General features: G+C 40.0%; 1 protein-coding gene and 1 long non-coding RNA gene across 2 annotated transcripts in view; both read right to left on the bottom strand.

Annotated features, from left to right (window-relative positions):
* TNKS2 (tankyrase 2) overlaps positions 1–3,553 on the bottom strand; it is a 29,490-nt gene extending 25,937 nt beyond the window's left edge. The window contains exon 1 of the mRNA XM_059851611.1: positions 3,334–3,553. Within this exon, the coding sequence (XP_059707594.1) occupies positions 3,334–3,538 (205 nt within the window). The 5' untranslated portion in view covers positions 3,539–3,553. The remainder of the gene's footprint in view (positions 1–3,333) is intronic.
* A 5,450-nt stretch (positions 3,554–9,003) lies between these two features.
* LOC132329574 (uncharacterized) overlaps positions 9,004–19,499 on the bottom strand; it is a 36,738-nt gene continuing 26,242 nt past the window's right edge. The window contains exon 3 of the long non-coding RNA XR_009487105.1: positions 9,004–10,852. This is a non-coding gene — a long non-coding RNA (uncharacterized LOC132329574). The remainder of the gene's footprint in view (positions 10,853–19,499) is intronic.

The following is a 19,499-nucleotide window of genomic DNA, read 5'->3' as shown; positions in this document are numbered from 1 at the left end:
TTGGTATTTTATTCTGAGTATGAAAAAATGTTTTCCAGGACTGCTGCAATTATGGTACAAAAGACTCTGATCAAATTCTTTATTACATATCTGGCAGCTAAACCACTCATTCTTGTACAGAAGGCCTACCCCTCACAGTATTGATGTAAAGCCACATTTTTACAAGTAAAATTTCTCATCAGGAATCAACCTCATAATTAAAAATCAGCTGTAGTAAACCTTATTATAGGCATAGAGAATTCCCTCGGATCTCTCTATTTAATACAGAGGTTCAATCAGATACAATTCATGAGCAATCCACAGCTTCTCTCAGCAAAGCCTGCATCTGTAAAGTACCTTCAGCACAGCAACACCCCTGTACCTAATTTAATGTCGAGGAAATGAACTCATTTGTATCACACCAATTTTTGTAACTTATCCCCAGCACTGAGTGCACAGCAGGGATTCCTTACTTCCTTGGGGAAGCATCTCTACAAAAGGGCACCATATATGGAAGGGAAATTATTTTCCCATTACTTTCTAAAGGATGCATGAGTACAGAGGAAGTGGCCAAACTGCACAATGGTCTCTGCCTCTGCTGTTTTTCCTGAGAGTGGAAAGCAGAGGCAGCTTTTGCTATCACGGGAAGGCAGTCATTGCCTACTCTAACAGTTCCTTTTCACCATTAGTTGGCTGCAGTAAAAACTATTTCAACACTTTAAAAAACCCCAATATTGTAATTAATAGGATGGAGGTGTTTTCTTTAGCTCCTGGGCTTTAATCGAGAGATCATCTAAATGGGATCACACCTTTCAACTGTGTAAGGTAATGGTCTTATTATCACAAATCCTTCGTTTTAATTGCCAACAAGAAAGGCTGGCTACTCAGGACCAGAGCTGATACTCTTCTACCACCTGCGACAGTTGAGCAGCTCACTGCACTTGTTCCCTGGAAAGTTACAAATTTTTAGCTGACAATTTGCAATTATTAATCACAGCAGAAATGTGCAACTGTGCATAATTTTAAAAAGGTACTTATTTACAATCACTGTGGGTTGTAACTGACATTCGGCTACTTATGATGGGATAAAAAGCTAACAGAAAGAACTTAGCTCAAATTCTTCTCCCCTGCCCTGGGTGTTCATATTTTTTATGAAATTTAGATTGCAGGAAGGGCATTTTGGTACCTGCCAAGTCCTTAAAACCTAGTGATACTCTGAACATACTGTGATGAAAAAGACTGACTTGAGGAAGTAGATGCAGTTTATGATGGAAGAGAATGGAGCCTCTTCTATTGTGAAGGATGGTGGGCTCTTAACTAAACCTTCAGGATAACTTAACTATCACACACACAGTTGTGTACTACAAAATCCAAAGAGCAACTTTCAGCAAAACTCCAATATGTATTACTTCTGATTATGACACATTACTAGGAAGAGCTTGAAACTTTTCTTTTACATCTTCAAAATCCGCCTTTACAAACTGACACATGGAAAAAGAGGAATTGGGTTTTTCTTTTAAAAAAAATTTATGTAAGATCTGGGCAAAGACTTAAAAAATAGAACCCAAGTTCAGACCCAGAATGCCACTAAAAAAGGAAAAAAGGGTCACAAAACATGGTGACATGGTGTGTTTCAGCTCCAACTCCTCCATAAAAGAAGTCTTGAAACTGAATGAAACTCATCAGAGAAGTTTTGTAATGTATTTTCTAAGAACGTCCAGACAACTAGGATAAACAAAGCCAGAATAAAAGAGATTTTTGCTTTTACTTCCTGGAATGTGACTCTTTCAGAAGCAAAGACAAAAGAAGTGAGTATTATTCCAACAGTGAATAATAGGGGAAAGGCAAAACCAAACAAAACCAGTCAGGCCCAAGTCCAAGAGCTACTTATGTCCACCTTTCACACAGAGCCTATTGCAGGTGGGCTGACAACAGCAGAGTTAGACCTGAGGCAAAATCACACAAGAGAAATCGGAGACCTCAGAGAAATCACACAACTGTTTTCTGTCCCATGTTAACCAGAAACTCTCAGCATCTCCTACAGGCTGCTGAGAGGAACAATTAGTTTCTCTGAAGCAGGTCGGAAGCAGACTCGGGATGACAACAGTGTCTCCCATTTACACACCAACCTGTTTAACCTCAGAAATGTAACAACTACATGAACCTATGGCTATGCATTTTTAAAGAAAAATCTTTCTACAGATCAGGAATTTAAAGTCAAGACAGATCACCCCTGTTCAGAGAGATAAACCAGATCATATAGTGAATGAGAAACATCTTAGGCAAAAAAAAAAACCCCAAACTAACCAAAAGCAAATAAATAAATAAAACCTAGCCCTCACTTCTCCAAAATGATCTAAAACATACACAGTTGTTTAGAAGTTCAGAGTTTATAAGTGGATAGGCATGATTGCTGCATATAAAAAAATAGCTACAAAAACTGTTTTCCTCTGACAGGATATTTTAAGTTGTCTCCCGAGCTCTCTTGCCGATTAAGCTTCTTGAATTTATTAAATACTGCTGTCCTGAGGAGACTTTCAAGAACCTAGACCTAAGTCTGAGTCAAGCTTTCTTAACATGAGGAAAGGACACCTGAAACAAAAACCTTTACCAAGACAATCTAATAAAAAAACCAAACATCTTGGTTATTGTCCATATTGATTAGCTAAAAAGAAGCTGCTGTTTTCTGCAGCATAGCTGTCAGCCTTGGAGTCCTACATCTAAGGCTGTAATCAAACCAAAACAACCTCCATGAAAACAACAGTCACAGTCAGGTCTTTGTCTGAAAAGGTGGGATACAACCTTCTGGCCAGCTGCCAGTGAGATCAGTTGTCCTGTAACGTCGGCTGTTCGCTTACTTACGTCCTGAATTAACAAAGTCCATTTGTCAAAGATAAGAACGCAAAAAGCTTAGAAACGGTGTTGTCTGACGAACACCTTCACGCGTTCAAATCTAAAAATGCACAGGCCCTCTGAAATCCATGAGGATTGTACGTGGGACATGTGTCCCTGTCAGAGCTCACGTGTCACAACACGAATAGCAGAAACCCCACTCCAGATACGTCCTCAAAGCCAGATGAGGTTTGGCTTTTAAAAAAAAAAGAAAAAGGAAATAAGCGAGCAGACGCAGCTGTACCGCTCGGCGACCCCCTCCGCGTGGGTGACACCGGCTCGGTCTCAGGGCCGGGCCGGGCCGCGGGGCGGGGGCGATGCTCAGGGGCCGACGGAGCGCTCGGACCCGGGCGCTGCGCCCGGCCCGAGCGGCGAGGCCCGAGCGGCCCGGCGCTCCCGGCGCTGCCCGGCCCAGCGCCCCGGGGAGGCGGCGCTGCCGCCCGGCTCCCCCTGCCCCAGTACCTGCGGCGAAGTGCAGCGGACTGGACTTCCTGCCCGCCGTGTCCCGGCTGTTCACGTTCTCGGGCCGCACCAGCCGCTTGACCCGCTCCACGTCCCCGTTCCTGCAGGCCTCGAACAGCTCCCGGGCCGGCTCGGCCCCCGCCGCGCCGCAGCCCGGCGCCTCGGCCAGGGCGGCCGCGCCGCCCGCGCACCTTCGCCCCGCCATGGCCGGGCAGGGCCCCGCGCAGCCCCCGCCGCCCCTCACGGCCCGGGGGGCTCCGCACGCGCTCCCGGGCGGGCGCTGCGCCCGGCGGAGGGATCCGGGCACCGCCGGCCTCGTGCGCAGGCGCGCGCGGCGGGAGCCTCCCAGCTTCGGGCCGCGGTGCTGCGGCACAGGCCGGGAGCGGAACGTGCCGCGGCCCCTCACGGGGGGCGCCGCTCCCACGGGCTGCCGTGACTGCCCTCTGCTCCCTCGGAAGGGATGGTGAGGAGCAGGAAAGAATACAGCACCAGCGATTCGTCCCAGAAGAACAAATGTGCCTTTGGTGCTTTCAGTAGTTAAACGTAGGGATTTTTCTGTTCAGGGATTTTTTTCCCCCCTGCGAAGTGTGCAAGATTGCATTTTGGTGACAATGGCTTCGTAATCCTTGCACAGTTGCTTATTTAGGAAAATACTGTGACTCCGAGGAAGTTCAGAGCTTGCATAATAACTATGAAGTGGAAATTATACAACATGAATGACATAGTTCTCTTTATTAATCTCGAAACACAGATACTAAAAAACCTGTTAGTTGACTTTGCCAATCCGAGGTTTTGGAAGAGAACGGGAAGTGTCCCGTCCCTCCCCTGCCCCGCAGTTTGCCCCTTAGGCTTGGTGGGGAGCCCTGAGCCTAGATGGGTCTGACTAGAAGAGAATTCAGTTGATAATTCTGAAATGTGTTTTTTTTTTCAACCACAGCATATTACAACACTTACTTTGGAAAAAGTAGTTGAATAGGGTCAGTACCTTCCTGTTGCAAATGCAGAGATGAGTACCTCCGAAGTCAATTCACCTTGTAGACTTCTGTCACATTAGGAAATTAAATTACTTAAGTACAAGGAAAAAGATCTAGCACATTTGTACAGTCTTGTCACTTCCATTCTGTCAAACATCCCTGTCCCTGAAACAAGACAGTTACATCCAAATTTTCTCTCCCTGGTACATGCTAATGCCTAAACTGCACCCAGGAATTTTTTGGAGGGAGCCTACAAGCTGTACCAGGCTGTCACCATGCTAGTGACAGAGCACGGTCTGATGCTTGTGTCAGTGTGTGTTCAGTTTGGTAATTTACATACAGCCACAGCAGCAGAGTGACAGAAGAACACAGCCAGCGCAGGGCAGAAACCACATGCTTTGACAAACGATGCCTTGGTCACGTGTGTTTTCTGTAATCCCACTGGCTTTTCTTTGTGTCTCCACTGAAATTTCAAGCTGTGTTCAGCAGGCAGGGAATAGCCAGAGTCCCACACATACATAATTCATCCACTGCTTTGCATGGGGCCATAATGTTCCCAAGTAAACTGTCATCAACTGTGCCTCATAGGCCCTCTCAGACCTTCCCAACTTCTCCAAAGTGTGCATGATGAGAGCTTCCCTTCCTGCCTGCAGGCACCACAGACTGAAAACAAGACCTGCAATGCTGCCATTTGTATCTTTTTTTATCACCATTAGCATAGCTTGGAAAACCATACAAGCTGTTGAGTTCATAAACCCTTCTCTGGGACTATAGCAGAAGCAGCAAATGCACTAACTTGACTGCTTTCATTTCAAAATTAAAGAAGGGACTTTGTATCTAGAAATCTGTGGAAATGCAAATGCCTGTGTAAATCCAAACATCCTGCTCCATCTTCTAAGTAATTTTAATTTCAGAACAATATTTTACTGTTCCACTGGAGCATAATTATAAAGAGCATGGCCTGAAATAAACTGTACATTCTCTCCACATCACTATACCCAAAAGGTACTATTATTGTAATTTATCTGCAACCTGATTGCCTTTTCCACCATGTCTTCATGATAGCTTGACTGTGAAACTACAGCAGGTGTTTATGAATGGAAACAATTTTTAAAAATTACACTGTAAGAGCAGGATTCAGTTAGCCTTGAATTCAAGGAGGCAAAGACTCTCAGTGTATTTTAGGACTGGTGTATTAATAGCCTTCACAGTGACTCTTGAGATTCACCATACATACTCTCCCTTTTATATGCTATTGATATGTTTATTTATTTTATGAGAAAATAATCTGTAAAATTCAATATTTTTCTTCCTTCTTCTGTACAATAGCATGGTTAGAAAACCATAGCTGAAATATATCGGAAATCCCACCCAATACAGGTGGTGGGGGCTTTTCTAGAGGCAGCAGGGGGTTTGTAACCCACCTGTTACTAACCCAACCTGAGAGGCTCAGCCATGAACAGCTTAGAAACATTTCACTGTTATTCCTTTTAGTTTAATTTGTGATATAACAATGGCCTCTATCTTTGAAGTGTATTTATTCTGGTGGCATAACCTCACAAAACAGAAACATGAAGTATTTTGGAAGCGTGCTCAGTTTGTTTCGAAGCATGCTTGGTTCGTCACTAGAGGGCAGGAAAGGAAAGGAGATAAAAAGGAAGGAAAAATAGGAAAAAATGACGGGGCAAAAAAAGAAAAAGAAGAAAAATAAAAATAAATAGAGAAAGATATAGAAAAGGAAAGGAAAAGAGGGATTGTTTGGCATGGAAAGACTAGAGCGGCCTTAAAAATAAATTATTTTCATTTCTGCTTTGGAGATTAAGGTTTACTTTTGGGGAGAGACACTGTTCATGCCAATCTACAAGGCAGTCCATCAGATTTAGGATTTTTGGCTGTCAGCCCTTCATGTTATGAGGAATTTCCAGTTTTTTCTAATTGGTCCCTGCAGTTCTTTGCCTTGCTCTTGGAAGCAAAGTAAAATGCTGGAAGTAAATACATTTCAAGAGTTCAGAAATTTAGCTGATTTGAAAAGGAGAACGATTTAAAATTTATTCCATTTGAAGTATGTCCAGATGAGACTTGGAAAAAAAGCCCAAACCAGGGATAATTAATGTGTACATCAGGAAATAATAAAACATTCCTATAAAGAAAAGGGTTTATTTTGGAGAGAAACAGAAGTGATCTGTTGTTATTACTATATTTTTATAACTATAAATATAAACTTTCTCAGTGCAAGCTTCTTTTTCTAAATGAAAGGATCAATTTAAGAAATACAGGCTGTACATCAGTGAGTAGGTGAAATACTGGATCTTTAAAGAAACTTCCTCCCTTCCCCTTCTTATTTAATCCGTCAGGTACTTTGGCTATGTCTCTCAGACAAGCAGGAACTGGTTCTTTTTTTCTGCCAGTTACCCACATGTAGTTAGTGGTGTTTTATATGCAACACCTTTATTTTACCAGCAGTTGGGGGTAAAGTGTAATAATTTCTAAAATGTTGTTCTGGAATAACGAAGGGATTAAAAAGAATAAAAAAAAAGGTGAGATGGTGAAATGTTGACAGACTGAGCTTTTCAGAGAGGAGCAAGCACAAAGCCAAGCGGTCCCTCTAGGAGATGGGGATACACTGTCAGTTGTTAACAAGCTGTAATGGTAGACCATTTAGTTATCAAAGTACTGTATCTGTGTATGCAGCAACCAAGATAATTGTTCAGCAGCTTCATGACCAGCTGTGGGGACAGCAGTTAGAGAAGATCCTTTTTAGTGCTAGGGAGAAGCTTGTGTTCTGGACACCAGCAGCACAGATAAGTGTACAAGAGTTCATGGAAACTAGATTGCACAGAAAAAAGAAACCTTTTGTCCAGAATGCCTGTGATTTGTTTAAAATTGTTCCAGTTTTCTGTCAAAAACTGCTAGACAGAAACATGTCAATAGGGCTTAAGTGGAGCTCTTGTTTGTTTTTCTGTAGTGCCTGGAACATTCTGGGATGACAGAGAGCTTTTTTAAAAGCGTAGGCTCCTTGCGTGCAAAGCAGAATTACAAAGGGTGCCAGCATGAGAACACGGCAGAGGCCCGGGAAGTTGTGATGTTTTATTGGGAAGAAACCACAAGCAGCAGAGGAGCAGTAGGGCCAAAAATCAGCATTGTATGGGGATGCCAGCAAAACAGATTAATCTGTACCTCAAATAGGTGTAATAATATGAAAATGCTAAAAGCAATTGAAGGCAAACCAGAATATCTGTACAGCCATGAAATTAATTTTTTCGGGAGCCAATCAAAAGAAAAAAAAATAGTGGGCTAATTAGGTTAAAATCTGTGTAGGACTGACTGAGATAGTAAGAAGGAAAGAGCAATTTTCTTGAGAAATCATCTTAAGGAAGATTATTTAGAAGGAGCAACCAATGAGTAGTGAGAGACTCTCCATGCATTTAAATGGCAATTCAAGTGACATTTTTAAAACAAATTTCAGTATCTGTTTTCTGTCTCAATTAAAAGCAAAAACATAAAAAAGACTCTTTGGAGGTTGAGACATCTTCACAATCTGTCCTGGGCCTTTAACAGAAGTACCCACATCCTCCAATAAATTGACAAAGCAGGCAGGTTTCTCAGTGTTTGACTCTTAATTTCCCTCTGAAGCACTGTTCCTCTTTCTACTGATGGCATAAGAAGCCTATACTTTTAATTTGGATACCTGAATTGGTTGCCTATAGCATGTAAATACCATCCAGAGCAGGCAGTGTGAAGGAAAGCAAAGAAGAAATTAAATGTAATGTTTTTTTAAGGAAGTAGTAGTGTACCACTCCAAATAGCTGCACATAGATTGTCAAGTTGTTATTTCAGGCCAGATCTTTGAGAGGCAATTTCTCAACAATTCAAATGATGGCTTCTTGGAACAGCTAGTTCCATAGTCCAGGGAAAAAAATAGGAAAATGAACAGGCTATTCTTGACTTCAGACTGAGAAAAAGTTACTTAGTTTAAGAAGTTTTTATAATTTCACCATGAAGGAGTAATTGTCAAATCCAGTGAATTTCAGTATTTCTAATGGAAGACTCCTGCTGAAAAGTAGTCCATGGCAGTGATTCAGAAGAAGAATTGCGATGAGAAGAAGGAATGTCATTACAGTGATTTGAAATCAGACATTAAACCATTAAAATCCTAAGACTTACTGAGAAGAATACATTTATGCAGATTTTTAACTGAGTGACAGAAAGTAGGAAACATATTCAAATGGTTGTTGGTGTCACACTCTAATGGTCAGAAATCTTCAGTAAAAACCTATAAAAATCAATCCAATTTTTTATTTTTAAAAGGAGGATTATGAGAAGGGAACACAGTTATGTATATGTCCTACTAAGCATAAGTTATCACAGAGCTAAACCAGCATTACAACTAGAAACTTCTCCTTTGGGAGGATTTTTCCCACACCTTAAAATTCATCATAACCAGTAATGTCTCAATAAGGGTAGAGTATATTTTGTGGGGGATATTCTTTGAGGAAAAAAGTGCTCCATTAAGACAATTCTTATGTTCCTGCAAGCAAAGTTTAAAATCTTCATCCAAAGATACTTTTGTCTTTAACAGAAGAATCTCATAATACTCAGATATTTACCAGATAAAGATATTTACCTTCCTACCTGAATGCGGAGTAGACAGCCACTCTGCAAGTAAGTGGCTAATCCTCACTTAAGGGATGTCTATTTCATTTATTTGTTCCATGAGTCAATTGAAGACAGAATCCCTTAATCAGACCTCTGAGATCAAAAAAAGCAACAGAACTGCTGGTTACACCTTAAATTTATTGAAGGCTTGAGTCTAACAAAAGTTAAAAAGCATTGAGTAGTAAGAACGTTCTAAAATAACTGTACACTTCAACAGTGTTAAAAGCAAATTAATTTGCAAAAGTAAGTTATAAGCCCTTAATCTGGCAACATTTTAAGACACCATTCCCAGGGCTTTACTTTTGTATGTATTACTTGATTAAGTATGTGCAAGAAAAAGAATCTTGCCCCAGTTTCACTGATACTTTACAAAAGGCAATTCTTTACAAATGAATTTTACACTGGAGTTTATGAAAACATTTTAAAAGTAAAATGTCTTCAGCATCATTCTCTCTCTCACAAACACACACAAAACTCATGAGTAGAGTGATTTTTATGGAAAATAATAAATTTGTTGGCTTTGTTTCTTGTCAATATTATACATTTAAAGGATGGGAAGATATTAGTAAATTAAGCATTGTTGGTTTCCATCACAGTTCAGGGACATAAATGCATGGCAACATACCATTCATTTATGTGTATACACAGCCTTTCTCTGAAGCTTTTTTTTTTTTCTTTAGCAAGAGAGAGAAAATTTTAAGCACTTTATTAAGGCAGTTTATCCTAGGATTATTTCTGTGACCTATTTTTTTTTAATTCTCTAATTATTATAAGCAACTGAGATTTCTTCTATATAGTTTATATGAAGCCTTATAGCAGTAATTTGTGTCTTGATTTATCCATGGAAAATAATTTTTTCATTAAAAATTACTGATTTTCTTCTTTTATCAAACATGTCTTGATTGTTGAAATGTTGCCTTATGGTGACTCTCAAGATCGTGGGTACACAGTGATGTAATTTGACTGCCTAAAAATAGTAAATGGTGCTAAATTTCACCTGGGAATGTGATTATTTAGCACTGCACTGTGTACTTGGCCAGTACAGCCAATGCCTAATACCTGATAAATTCCTCTTTAAATGGCAATACTTTTAGTGTATAAGGAAATGCTGTGTAATGAAGATTTTAGCTATTTGGGAAATATATTTTAAAGTTTTCCTTTTTATATTTTAGAGGTTACTGAATACATTTCTTTATAATTAAAAAGTAGGTCATTTTTACTTTATATAATTACACACATGCTAGCTATTGCAGCTAAGGTGAAGTTACACAAGATTTCATTTCAACAGCAAGGTTACTAAATATATCTTATGTTCTGTCTCTCTGGAATGGTTCCAGGAGCATGAATGGTCATCCTCCTCTCTTTCCTTTTCACTTCTTTGCCTCATCTGGCCAGGCCCTTTGGTCTTTAAGATGAGAAATACTTAACTGAGTCTCCTACCTCATTTCCCCAGAAAATGCCCAGGGGGAGCCTATTTTACATCCAGATCTGCCTCATGACTTGAACAGCTTCAAGACTGGAAACAGAATAGCTGAATGGAAGGTTAGACTGGTGCGGAGAAGTGGACATGATGGAGATCTTAAAACCTTAAAGACATTTGAAATGTTATCTCTGCACACAATATGTGTGCACACAAGTCAAGGTCCCATAGGCATCTAACAGTGAAATAGCATTTTTCATGTTAGGTTACCAACTGGTTTTCTTCAGAAATAATTTTGCTGATGGTCCTTTCTCTGCTGTCTGGACAGTTCATGGAGCAGAGCTACTGCTGTCCTCCTCTATACTGTTCTTGCATGGAAACTATTCAGTGTGGGCCAGAATAGCCCTTGCAATCTAGATGACAGGACCCAGATGTTCTTGTGGCCCTCTTAGTTGTGAACAGAAGTCCCCTGCAACAGATAAACATTGGATACAAGTTGGCCTAATTTGTATTTGATCCAAGATTAATGGTATTTCTGGAAAAAATATATGGAATGAATGCTAGTTACTAGGGATCTTAAATGGTAGGCAAACAAATTATCATTTGAGTCAGTTTGACACAACCAGCAAAGTCTGCTATGCATTCAGAAGGGTGCAGAGCACTGTAGAACTGATAAGAGCACATGCACTAATGGCTCAGGGGTTTTCTTCTCCATTCAGGCACTTTACACTGCAACAGTATTTGATAATACTATTAGCAATATCAGTTTCCCTTTCATAGCTAAATTGAGAGATCCAAAAGCAGTCTGTGCTGTAGCAAAGATCTGAGAAGCCACAGTGCAGGTTTACCACAACTACTGATAGATGCCTGTGTTCATTTTATCCAAGACAGAGAAATCACAGTAAGAAAAATCAGGAGGTATTGGGAATCCTCCAATTTAGCCAAAAGAGCTTTTAGCAAAACAAACTTGGAATAAAATAAAATTGTACTTTTTCTGAGCAATTCTCACTTGGCACCTACTCAGGTAACACAGAGAGGGAAATTCTGGGAAGTTGGATTTACCTTATAGAGAGTGTGAAGTAGAAACTGTCTTTTGCATCTAACAGCACAGTAACATTATCTTCTGGGGGAGAACTGGTCTGCTTTCAGCAGAGATCTCACAGAGTCTTGTAGGTGTAGCCCACCTTGGCTAAGAGCTGAATTAGTTATTTTTTTCCCCACGTGGCCTAGTTCTGTCTAGCAAAATATATGAATATATGGAGTAGTCAAATTGACTTACATAGAGAGCTTTGATAATTAAGTTGGTCAACTGCCAGTCCCTTTAGGATAGGAAAAGAATCTGAAGGCTTTGCCTCTGCACTGGCAGAAGAGTGGGAGAGAAAGAAATAAATCTACCATAGATTCCCTTAGCTAACATTCCTCAGCACTGTGTTATTTATTTCTGGACAGATTTATAATCTACTTTGATGCTGAGCTCATAACATTCTTAAAAGGAATATTTAATAAATCCCTGAAGAGACGAACCAGAAATCAGAACATTATGCTTCAGTATAATAAGAAATGAAACGAGTTTTGACGCTACTTACATTGTTCAAAAAAGCTATGGGAAACCACAGTGGTTAAGTCTAAATTATGCATTAATGGCCACCCTGAGACCACTCTCTAAAGCAACATCCTTGCCCAGCAGATGCTGACTTGGAAGCTTGGGTTAAGACATGGTATGAACTGATGCCTTGCACTGCACAGGGCCATGAAGGCTGCAGGCTGCAAGGAACTTGTGAGGCAGCAGGATGGATGGAGGATGGGCAGGGAGTGCAAACACTGCTGTGTGAAGTGTGCACCACTTTGCTCTTCTTGCAAAACAGCATTTGTACATCCATCTTGTCTTTTTTATTGAGGTAATTACCCAGTTGGGATGGTAGAAGAGTTCACTGTAGGTGTGGTAAGAGTTAATTCAAGAATGAAAAAGGAGTGAAGTAAAAGCAGATATTCTGCAAAGTGATATTGAAGCCACCTAAATAGTTCTGTTGGCAGAATGGACTAGTTATAGCCTTGCTATTATTATTAGTCTGATCAGAAAGGATGAAATTCAAGCTATGCTCCCACACAGGCCAAGCTCACGGAGTTGCTCAAGATTGATATCTATCTGTATGTATGGATAGAAGTCAGCTTGGCACAGCACTGAAGCTCCTCCTTTAGGAAAGCAGCCTAAGGAATCAGATTTAACCTTTAGTTACTGACTTACTTTGGAAATATACTTTTTCTTGACAAGGAAACAAGGAATCCAAGATTGTGTGTTTGTATTTTGAAATTGCCTGGTTACTGATTCTTTTTAATTTCTAAGTTACACTTTGTCCAAATACTTTAGACAGAAGATTTATTGGCGGTTTGGTTTTTTTTTCAGGCAAACTGCCAGTGTCCTAGTTTAAACCCCTGCTTCTGCTCTAGCTGTTCCCAGCACAAATGTGAAAGCTTAGGTGACATATACTCTTTGGACAGGGGTTCCAAATTCAAACTGTGACAAGGCTTAATATAGCTCCTCTGTGGGGCTATAATTGGGAGGAATTGTAGAAAGCAGCTGGGCATGTCGTTACTGTGAGTAATGGCAAGGTCTGATGGTCTTTTTAATTCTGATGCCAAGCACCCTGGTAAATCTTAGAACATGGTGCCATTTGGAAACCCTGCCTTCTGTCCATTGTTTAGGGAAGAAGAAGTTGAATGAAGAGAAACTATCATAAACATAATGTGAATTATATGTCAAAGAGTTTCAAAACAGAAATTTAAAATCAGTAAAAGACCTTGATTTTTTAGGCCAAAATGGTACTTTTGTTATGCTAAAAGCTGAATTAGAAATATGGCTAACAAATTAAATTGTAATTCTGCACACAGGATATTTGGTACCCCGTTCTTTTGCAAAACACCACAGCACTTAAAATTACTAAATGGAACTATTTACATAAATGTTAACCAAGAATCCCAAACAATAAAAAAAAAAACCATATAAAAAAAAAAGTCTAAGAATTTTTTGACTTTTCAGAGGTGAGGGGGAAATATTTTTGCCAGTGACTGACAATTATCTGCTCTTTATGGCTACTTAATAGGAAAAATTATATTCCTTCTCTTGTAGGAAAAAGTATGTTTACAAAAAAAGCCCCCAACAGTAATAGCCTTTACATTGACTAGTCCCAGAGAAGATCTTCCATAGTTCCTTGGTACCTGGATTGGTGTTCACATTCTGTCTTTCAGTTCAGGGATCTCTAAACAACTTCTTAACTAGCAAATTTTTTGTCAGCTATTGGAAGGTTTTAAGTTATCAAGTGATTAGGAAGGAAAAATATGAAAGAGATAGTGGAATTTGTTTTTCTGTTTGAAGCTTAGCTTGGACAAGTTCTGTTGTGCTGTGTTCAAAAACAACTTCACATGGGCATGGACACTCCAGGCTAAATTTGGAAGGAATTCAAAGCAGGCCACAGTGACCTGCTGGGATTTATTTGAATGTTCTTTTCCTTTGCTGTGTACCTTTTATTATCTTATGTCAGTCCTCCAAGTTTATCTATGTGAAACTAACACTCTCCTATTTTTAAATTGCTTCTGAATAAGGTGCAGAGCCTTTCCTTTAAGATATATGTGAATAGTTGTGCATTTGTGCTACCAAACTGGCACGTGTTTGCAGCAGACCCACTGACACGCTAAGGTTGTTTGTGCACCTGGTGTGTTAGCATATGGTAAGACTAATTCACTAATTCTGTGAGGCACCACTTTGGAGCTCACCTTGGAAGCTGCCTCAGCTGCAACTGAGAAGAAGACTGCTCTTAGTCATTTTTCAGGATAAAGGAGTTCATCTTGAGTCCTGCTCTGTCTTCAGCAAACACCTGACATGACCCTAAATTTCTAAGAAAGACTCACTGAATCAATTCTTGACTGTTTTCTGTCAGCTACAAGTGGAAGGAGGCAAGGATGAATTTGATCCCTTCCCCTTGTGTCCTCTGGGCAAGAATGACACACTGAGTCCCTGTTATAGTCCCTCCAGTAACCTGCTTTGCCCTAGTCCAGGGATGAGTTTTCCACTGTGAAGAGTTTGTTGTGCATGTGAGCCCAGCCCCAAGACTGGCACACAGAGCTGTTAGACACTCGTGACTAGCATAGCTCCTCTAACTGCAAGGATGAAAAAAAAAAGAGGTAGGAGGAGAAATGGGATGTCAGGAAAACGTGCTTCTTAAAATGCCACGTGTCATTTTAGCTGTCACCTTTTCCCAAATTTCGTGCTGCATCACTTGAGGCACAAGGTGAAGGAAACAACGCAAAGGGAGAGCAGTGGCCAGCATCTCTTCTGAATTAGAGACCTTGTGCTTAGCACTGCTCAAGGATTTTGGGTTGTTTTTTTTTTTTTTTTAAAGTAACATCCAAGACTGAATTTCTGTCAGAGTAATGACGTTCAGATAAACTCAAATCTGCCCACAAAACACTTACTTGCAGTGAAAATACAGACTTTATGAAGGCTTGAAATTTCCCTTCATATTTAGACAATATCTTAATTATTTTTGCTTCGGTCTTTCTTGGCACATATTAGATTTAAATTATGACATTTGTGATGCAAGAAAAGGACTGACATGAACTAGCAGAACTCCCTTCTGGGTCCCCTTTGAAGAAAATGCATGATCCCATAAAAATAGACTTCTGTCATAGCATCTGCTCAGAGGCAGAAGAAAGCCTCTAGATACATAGCCTCTAGCCCAATTTTTTTCCCTAGGCTGACATCCATTTTTCTCCATCATGATTTCCTCCTGCTCTCTGCCGCCTACTCCAAGTTAAACCAAATTTAGTAGGCAATTCCAGATATTCCTATTCAAAAGTGTCCCCTGGCAGGAAGTCAATGCCCTGTTTTTCAGATTAAAAAAGAGCAAGCAAGCTAAGCACTTTCTCAGGATATATGCTTTTATCTCTCTCACCCGCTCTAAATCCCTGCATACACTTTATGCATCAGCCATCCTATCATCAGCCCTCTGAGCCTGGCTACCAACGGCAAATTTAAGGTGGTTGAGTAGTCAATTATCTGCAGGAGTGAAGTCTCAGTGGGTAATTGAACTCATCTACTCAAAAGACTTAGAAAGGAAGAACACTGGATTTAGATTTGTTACTATATGTCAACAATGGAGTCACAATACATTTTGGTAGTAGTTAAAAAACTGTGGGACATAGCAGCACCTCAAAGAGTTCTATCGTACTTTGGCTACAGGTTGTTGGAGTGTCTAGTTTATCTGTAAGTCATGTTTCCTTCCTGCTATAAAGCCTTGCTCTAATTCAGATCTTCAACTAACTGTTTTGATAAGGCATGGAAACACATAATTCCACTGTTAAACTTACATCAGTATGAATCTGCAGGGAAAGAAGGTTTGCTCAGCTGGTCTGCTGAACCACTCCTTCTTCCATAAACAGACAGTATATAGACAGATGAAATAAATGTTAGGCAACACTTTATGAAACTGTAAGCTTTTCATGGCATTTATTTTCAGCATTACAGCAGATTTGAGTTGGTTTTTGCCATTTGATCTGTTTATAGTATACTGAAGTACAGAAACCCATCTATTCAAAGGAACCCCATGCTCTGTTAAATCTCTGCAAACTACTGTGGCTGTGGGAATGATGCACAGTGAAAGTGTAATTGTCCCTGAACTCGGAGCACACCCCACTGAATGCGTTTCTAAGCATCATCTTGCCCCATCAAGAAAAGCCTGGCAGGAGTTTCAAGTGGGGGTTCCCACGCTTGTTATTAGTTGCATTGTAAAGGTTACACACTGTGTGTGGTAACATTGCTCTGGGAAGGACCTTCAGGAGTATAATTACTCTTTAAAATTTATATGGATAAAGAATAGAAATGATCCTGAGAACAGAAGACCTCAAAGACCCATGAAAGCAAGAGACTGTATCTCTGCTGACTTAGCTGAGAAGGTATCATTAGAAAATGTCAGCCAGAGAATCAGGGCAGGACTTTTTATATTTATGTGGTAGATGTTATTCATACTTCACACCAGTCTGATGTGCTTACACTGGAGTAGGTTTCATGCAGTTTCATAGGGACAGCTGTTTTTCATCAACTTTGCATCCAACTCTATTAGTTTATAGATTTTAAACAAAATAGAGATTAATGTCTTCTTTTGATAAAAATGATAGAAAGAACATTTTGCTAGCTTCAGCAAACTGATGTAAAAGTAAAATACATAAATGTCAGAGTCCAGGAAGCTCCCTGTCTTGGACAGAATGACTTTTTCCTGCAAGAAGGATTAATTTGCCTTTATTTTTGTATATAGCTATCATAAAAACCAAGGCACAAACATAAGCCTGGAATAAAAAGCCATAGTGTGCTACCAACTATACTATGTATTTTTAAAGTTCCATATACTGTTTGAAAACATAGAAGACAAAACAAGTTTGTTGAAAACACAGTACTATATCACTTGAAAAACTTATGAAAAGGGATGGTAGAAGTAGGATATACCAGAAGAGACATTAAATGCTGCTGACTCTAAGGCTGATCTAGACCTTTTGATTTAGAACAAGATCAGTGACAGAAAGCATAGCCCATCTCCTTTGCACAGCATCTAGAAAGATGATTTGACAATAGTCAAGAATACGTTGAGACTTGTGAAGCTTTAGGAAGTAGTGTGTGAATCAGCATTCTTGGTTTTTGGATGAACAGATAATGAATCATCACTTCTCTTCCTCTATCTGTACTTACATTGTGTTACATAAAAGGGCCAGGTATACTATTTTATTTTCTGGTATTATACCTGCAGGGCATGCATAACCTGATTTTGAAACTAGCAGCCCTGATAATAGGGTGTAATTTCTAAAGCAGAGACATTCCATTGACCAACACCCCATCCTGCTTTCAACATTGTTGTGCTATGACTAGCAGAGAAGTTTCTCCTTAAATACCTTCTTTGTGGGATATTCGAACACAGACTGCATAAATTATGAATATGGCTATTATCTTGAGAAACAAATGTGTAATATATGACAGCAGTAATAAAATCAATGCATAATTTCTTTGGTACCTGTTTTATACAGAACTAGAGTTTATTTTCTTTCATGCTTACTGTCTTTATTACTGAAAGAAAAAAAAAAGCTACCAAGGGAGCAACTTCTCTTTCTCTTGGGGTACAGAGAAATTAAAAAGTTAGTAATTTAAATGGGATGGAAAAAGATTTATTGTGTAAATATTTTACTTCCCTCCATTTCCCCACTTGCTCCCAAAGGACAGAACCACAACTTCCTCTCCCATAATAGCCAGTTGATATGGCCAGGCCCTGGCTTGGTGACAGCCAGCTCCTGTCCTACGAATAGGCTGAAAACTGCTTTGGCTGGACTCATCTCTCTGAGCCTCTCCTGTTAGAGCTATGCACCTTTGCATGTGTAAATATATAATGCAGAGAAATATATGGGTGTATAAAAAAGGATCAAGTACTTCAGGATGGGTTTTCCCTGACCTAGGAGAAGGACATGAATGCCATGCCACCAATGCCATGTGTTATTTTGTGTCCCATCTCATTCTCTTTGAAGAGATCCTTGATAGAAACCTTTGCTGAAGGCAAAGAGAAAGGTTGGCTTTGTTTTGTTTTTAAATGCTATGTTTCCAAGAAGCACTCTGCTGGATATTTATTCCTTTAAACATCAGAACTTTGTTAAAATGAAAAATTTCTAACTACCTCTGGGTTGAGACAAGCTTTTTGCTTTCACCTAGTCTGTCAATAAAACCAGAATTCCTTTTCCCCCCCAAGACACTCAGTGATTTCTCTTCAGATGAAAGCCTTCAATCCTCATACCCTTAGAGTGTCCATTATGGCTAGGAATGCATGTCAGTGTCACCAAGGGGAAGTCCATGCCTTTGCAGCAGAGTGAAGGGTAGATGAAGTTAGTTCATTGAGCAAAACACAGCTCATGCCCTAAGTCCATCCCAGTGCCAAAGTGGATAAAAAGAGCTAGCTAGGAAGGACGTAGGGGGGTTAGGTTTGCATTTGAGCATTAGGTTTGCACTAAGAGCAGTGGAAGGTCACCAGCATGGTTAGTGGCCTGGAATGTGCTGCAGAAGGTGAGACTGAGGAAGGTGACTTTGCTTAACTTGCAAAACAAAAGCTAAGTTAGAGTGGGTCAGACAGCAACCTCGCAGTACTGAGAGGAAATCAAGAGAAGATGGAGCCAGACTTTCCCTTGAGAAGTATAGCAAAAGGAAAAGAGGGAGCAGTCATATGTTGCAGAAAAGGAATTCCAGACAGATAAATAGAAAAAATTAATGGAGCTGTTAGCACTGGCACAGGTTGTCTAGAGAGGCTGTGTCCTTGAAGTTGTTAAAAGCTCAGCTGGACAAGCAATCTGAGCAGCCAGATCTAACTTTGAAGCTATTCTTGCTTTGAGGAGGAGACTGGACTATGTGACCTCAAAAGGCCTCTTGCAACCTCCACTATTCTGTGACCACAATTCTCCAGAGAAGCATGCAAGATTATTCTCACTGATTAAAACCATTTTAAATCTTGTAAAACTTACTGTAAGCATTATTGCATGTATGAAGCAGCACATTTTGACAGTAAACCATCTGTGTTCTTGGAAGCAGCATCTAAGAATAACCCAAAGAAACCAATTTATTGCAAATATATTATTTAGGCCACAATCTTTCTACAGTCAGGACCATAACTAGTTCCCCTTCCACTGCAGGATGAAAGAGGACTGGTGATGTTACAGCACTTGGATTGAAGAGCTTAATTCTTTCCAGCAAATCTAAAAATGAAGTGAATGTCTGCATGAAATTTGACCCCCGTGAAACTGGGGAAATATACATTCATATACATATGTATGCTGCATCCAAAGAGGCATAACTAGGTCACATCCTGGGAAACTCAGCTTTTTAGTCTGAAGTGGCTAGAAATTAAACTAAATCTGGAAGAGAAAAGATTCATTCATTCATCTCTTAGTATGCCATAGGGGAGATTTTTCCCTGCACAGAAAATCCAAGAAAAACTTGGCACGGAATTTCACTGTACTGATTTCCAAGCCCCATTCTTCCCTTGTGATACACGAGACAAGAAGGACCTTGTAAGAAAACCTAAAATAGAGAAATGGAT

Source organism: Haemorhous mexicanus, chromosome 7, assembly GCF_027477595.1.
Source record: "Haemorhous mexicanus isolate bHaeMex1 chromosome 7, bHaeMex1.pri, whole genome shotgun sequence".
Taxonomy (NCBI): Eukaryota; Metazoa; Chordata; class Aves; order Passeriformes; family Fringillidae; genus Haemorhous; species Haemorhous mexicanus.
Note: the sequence above shows the minus strand (reverse complement) of the source record. Positions and strands in the feature narration are given on the sequence as shown.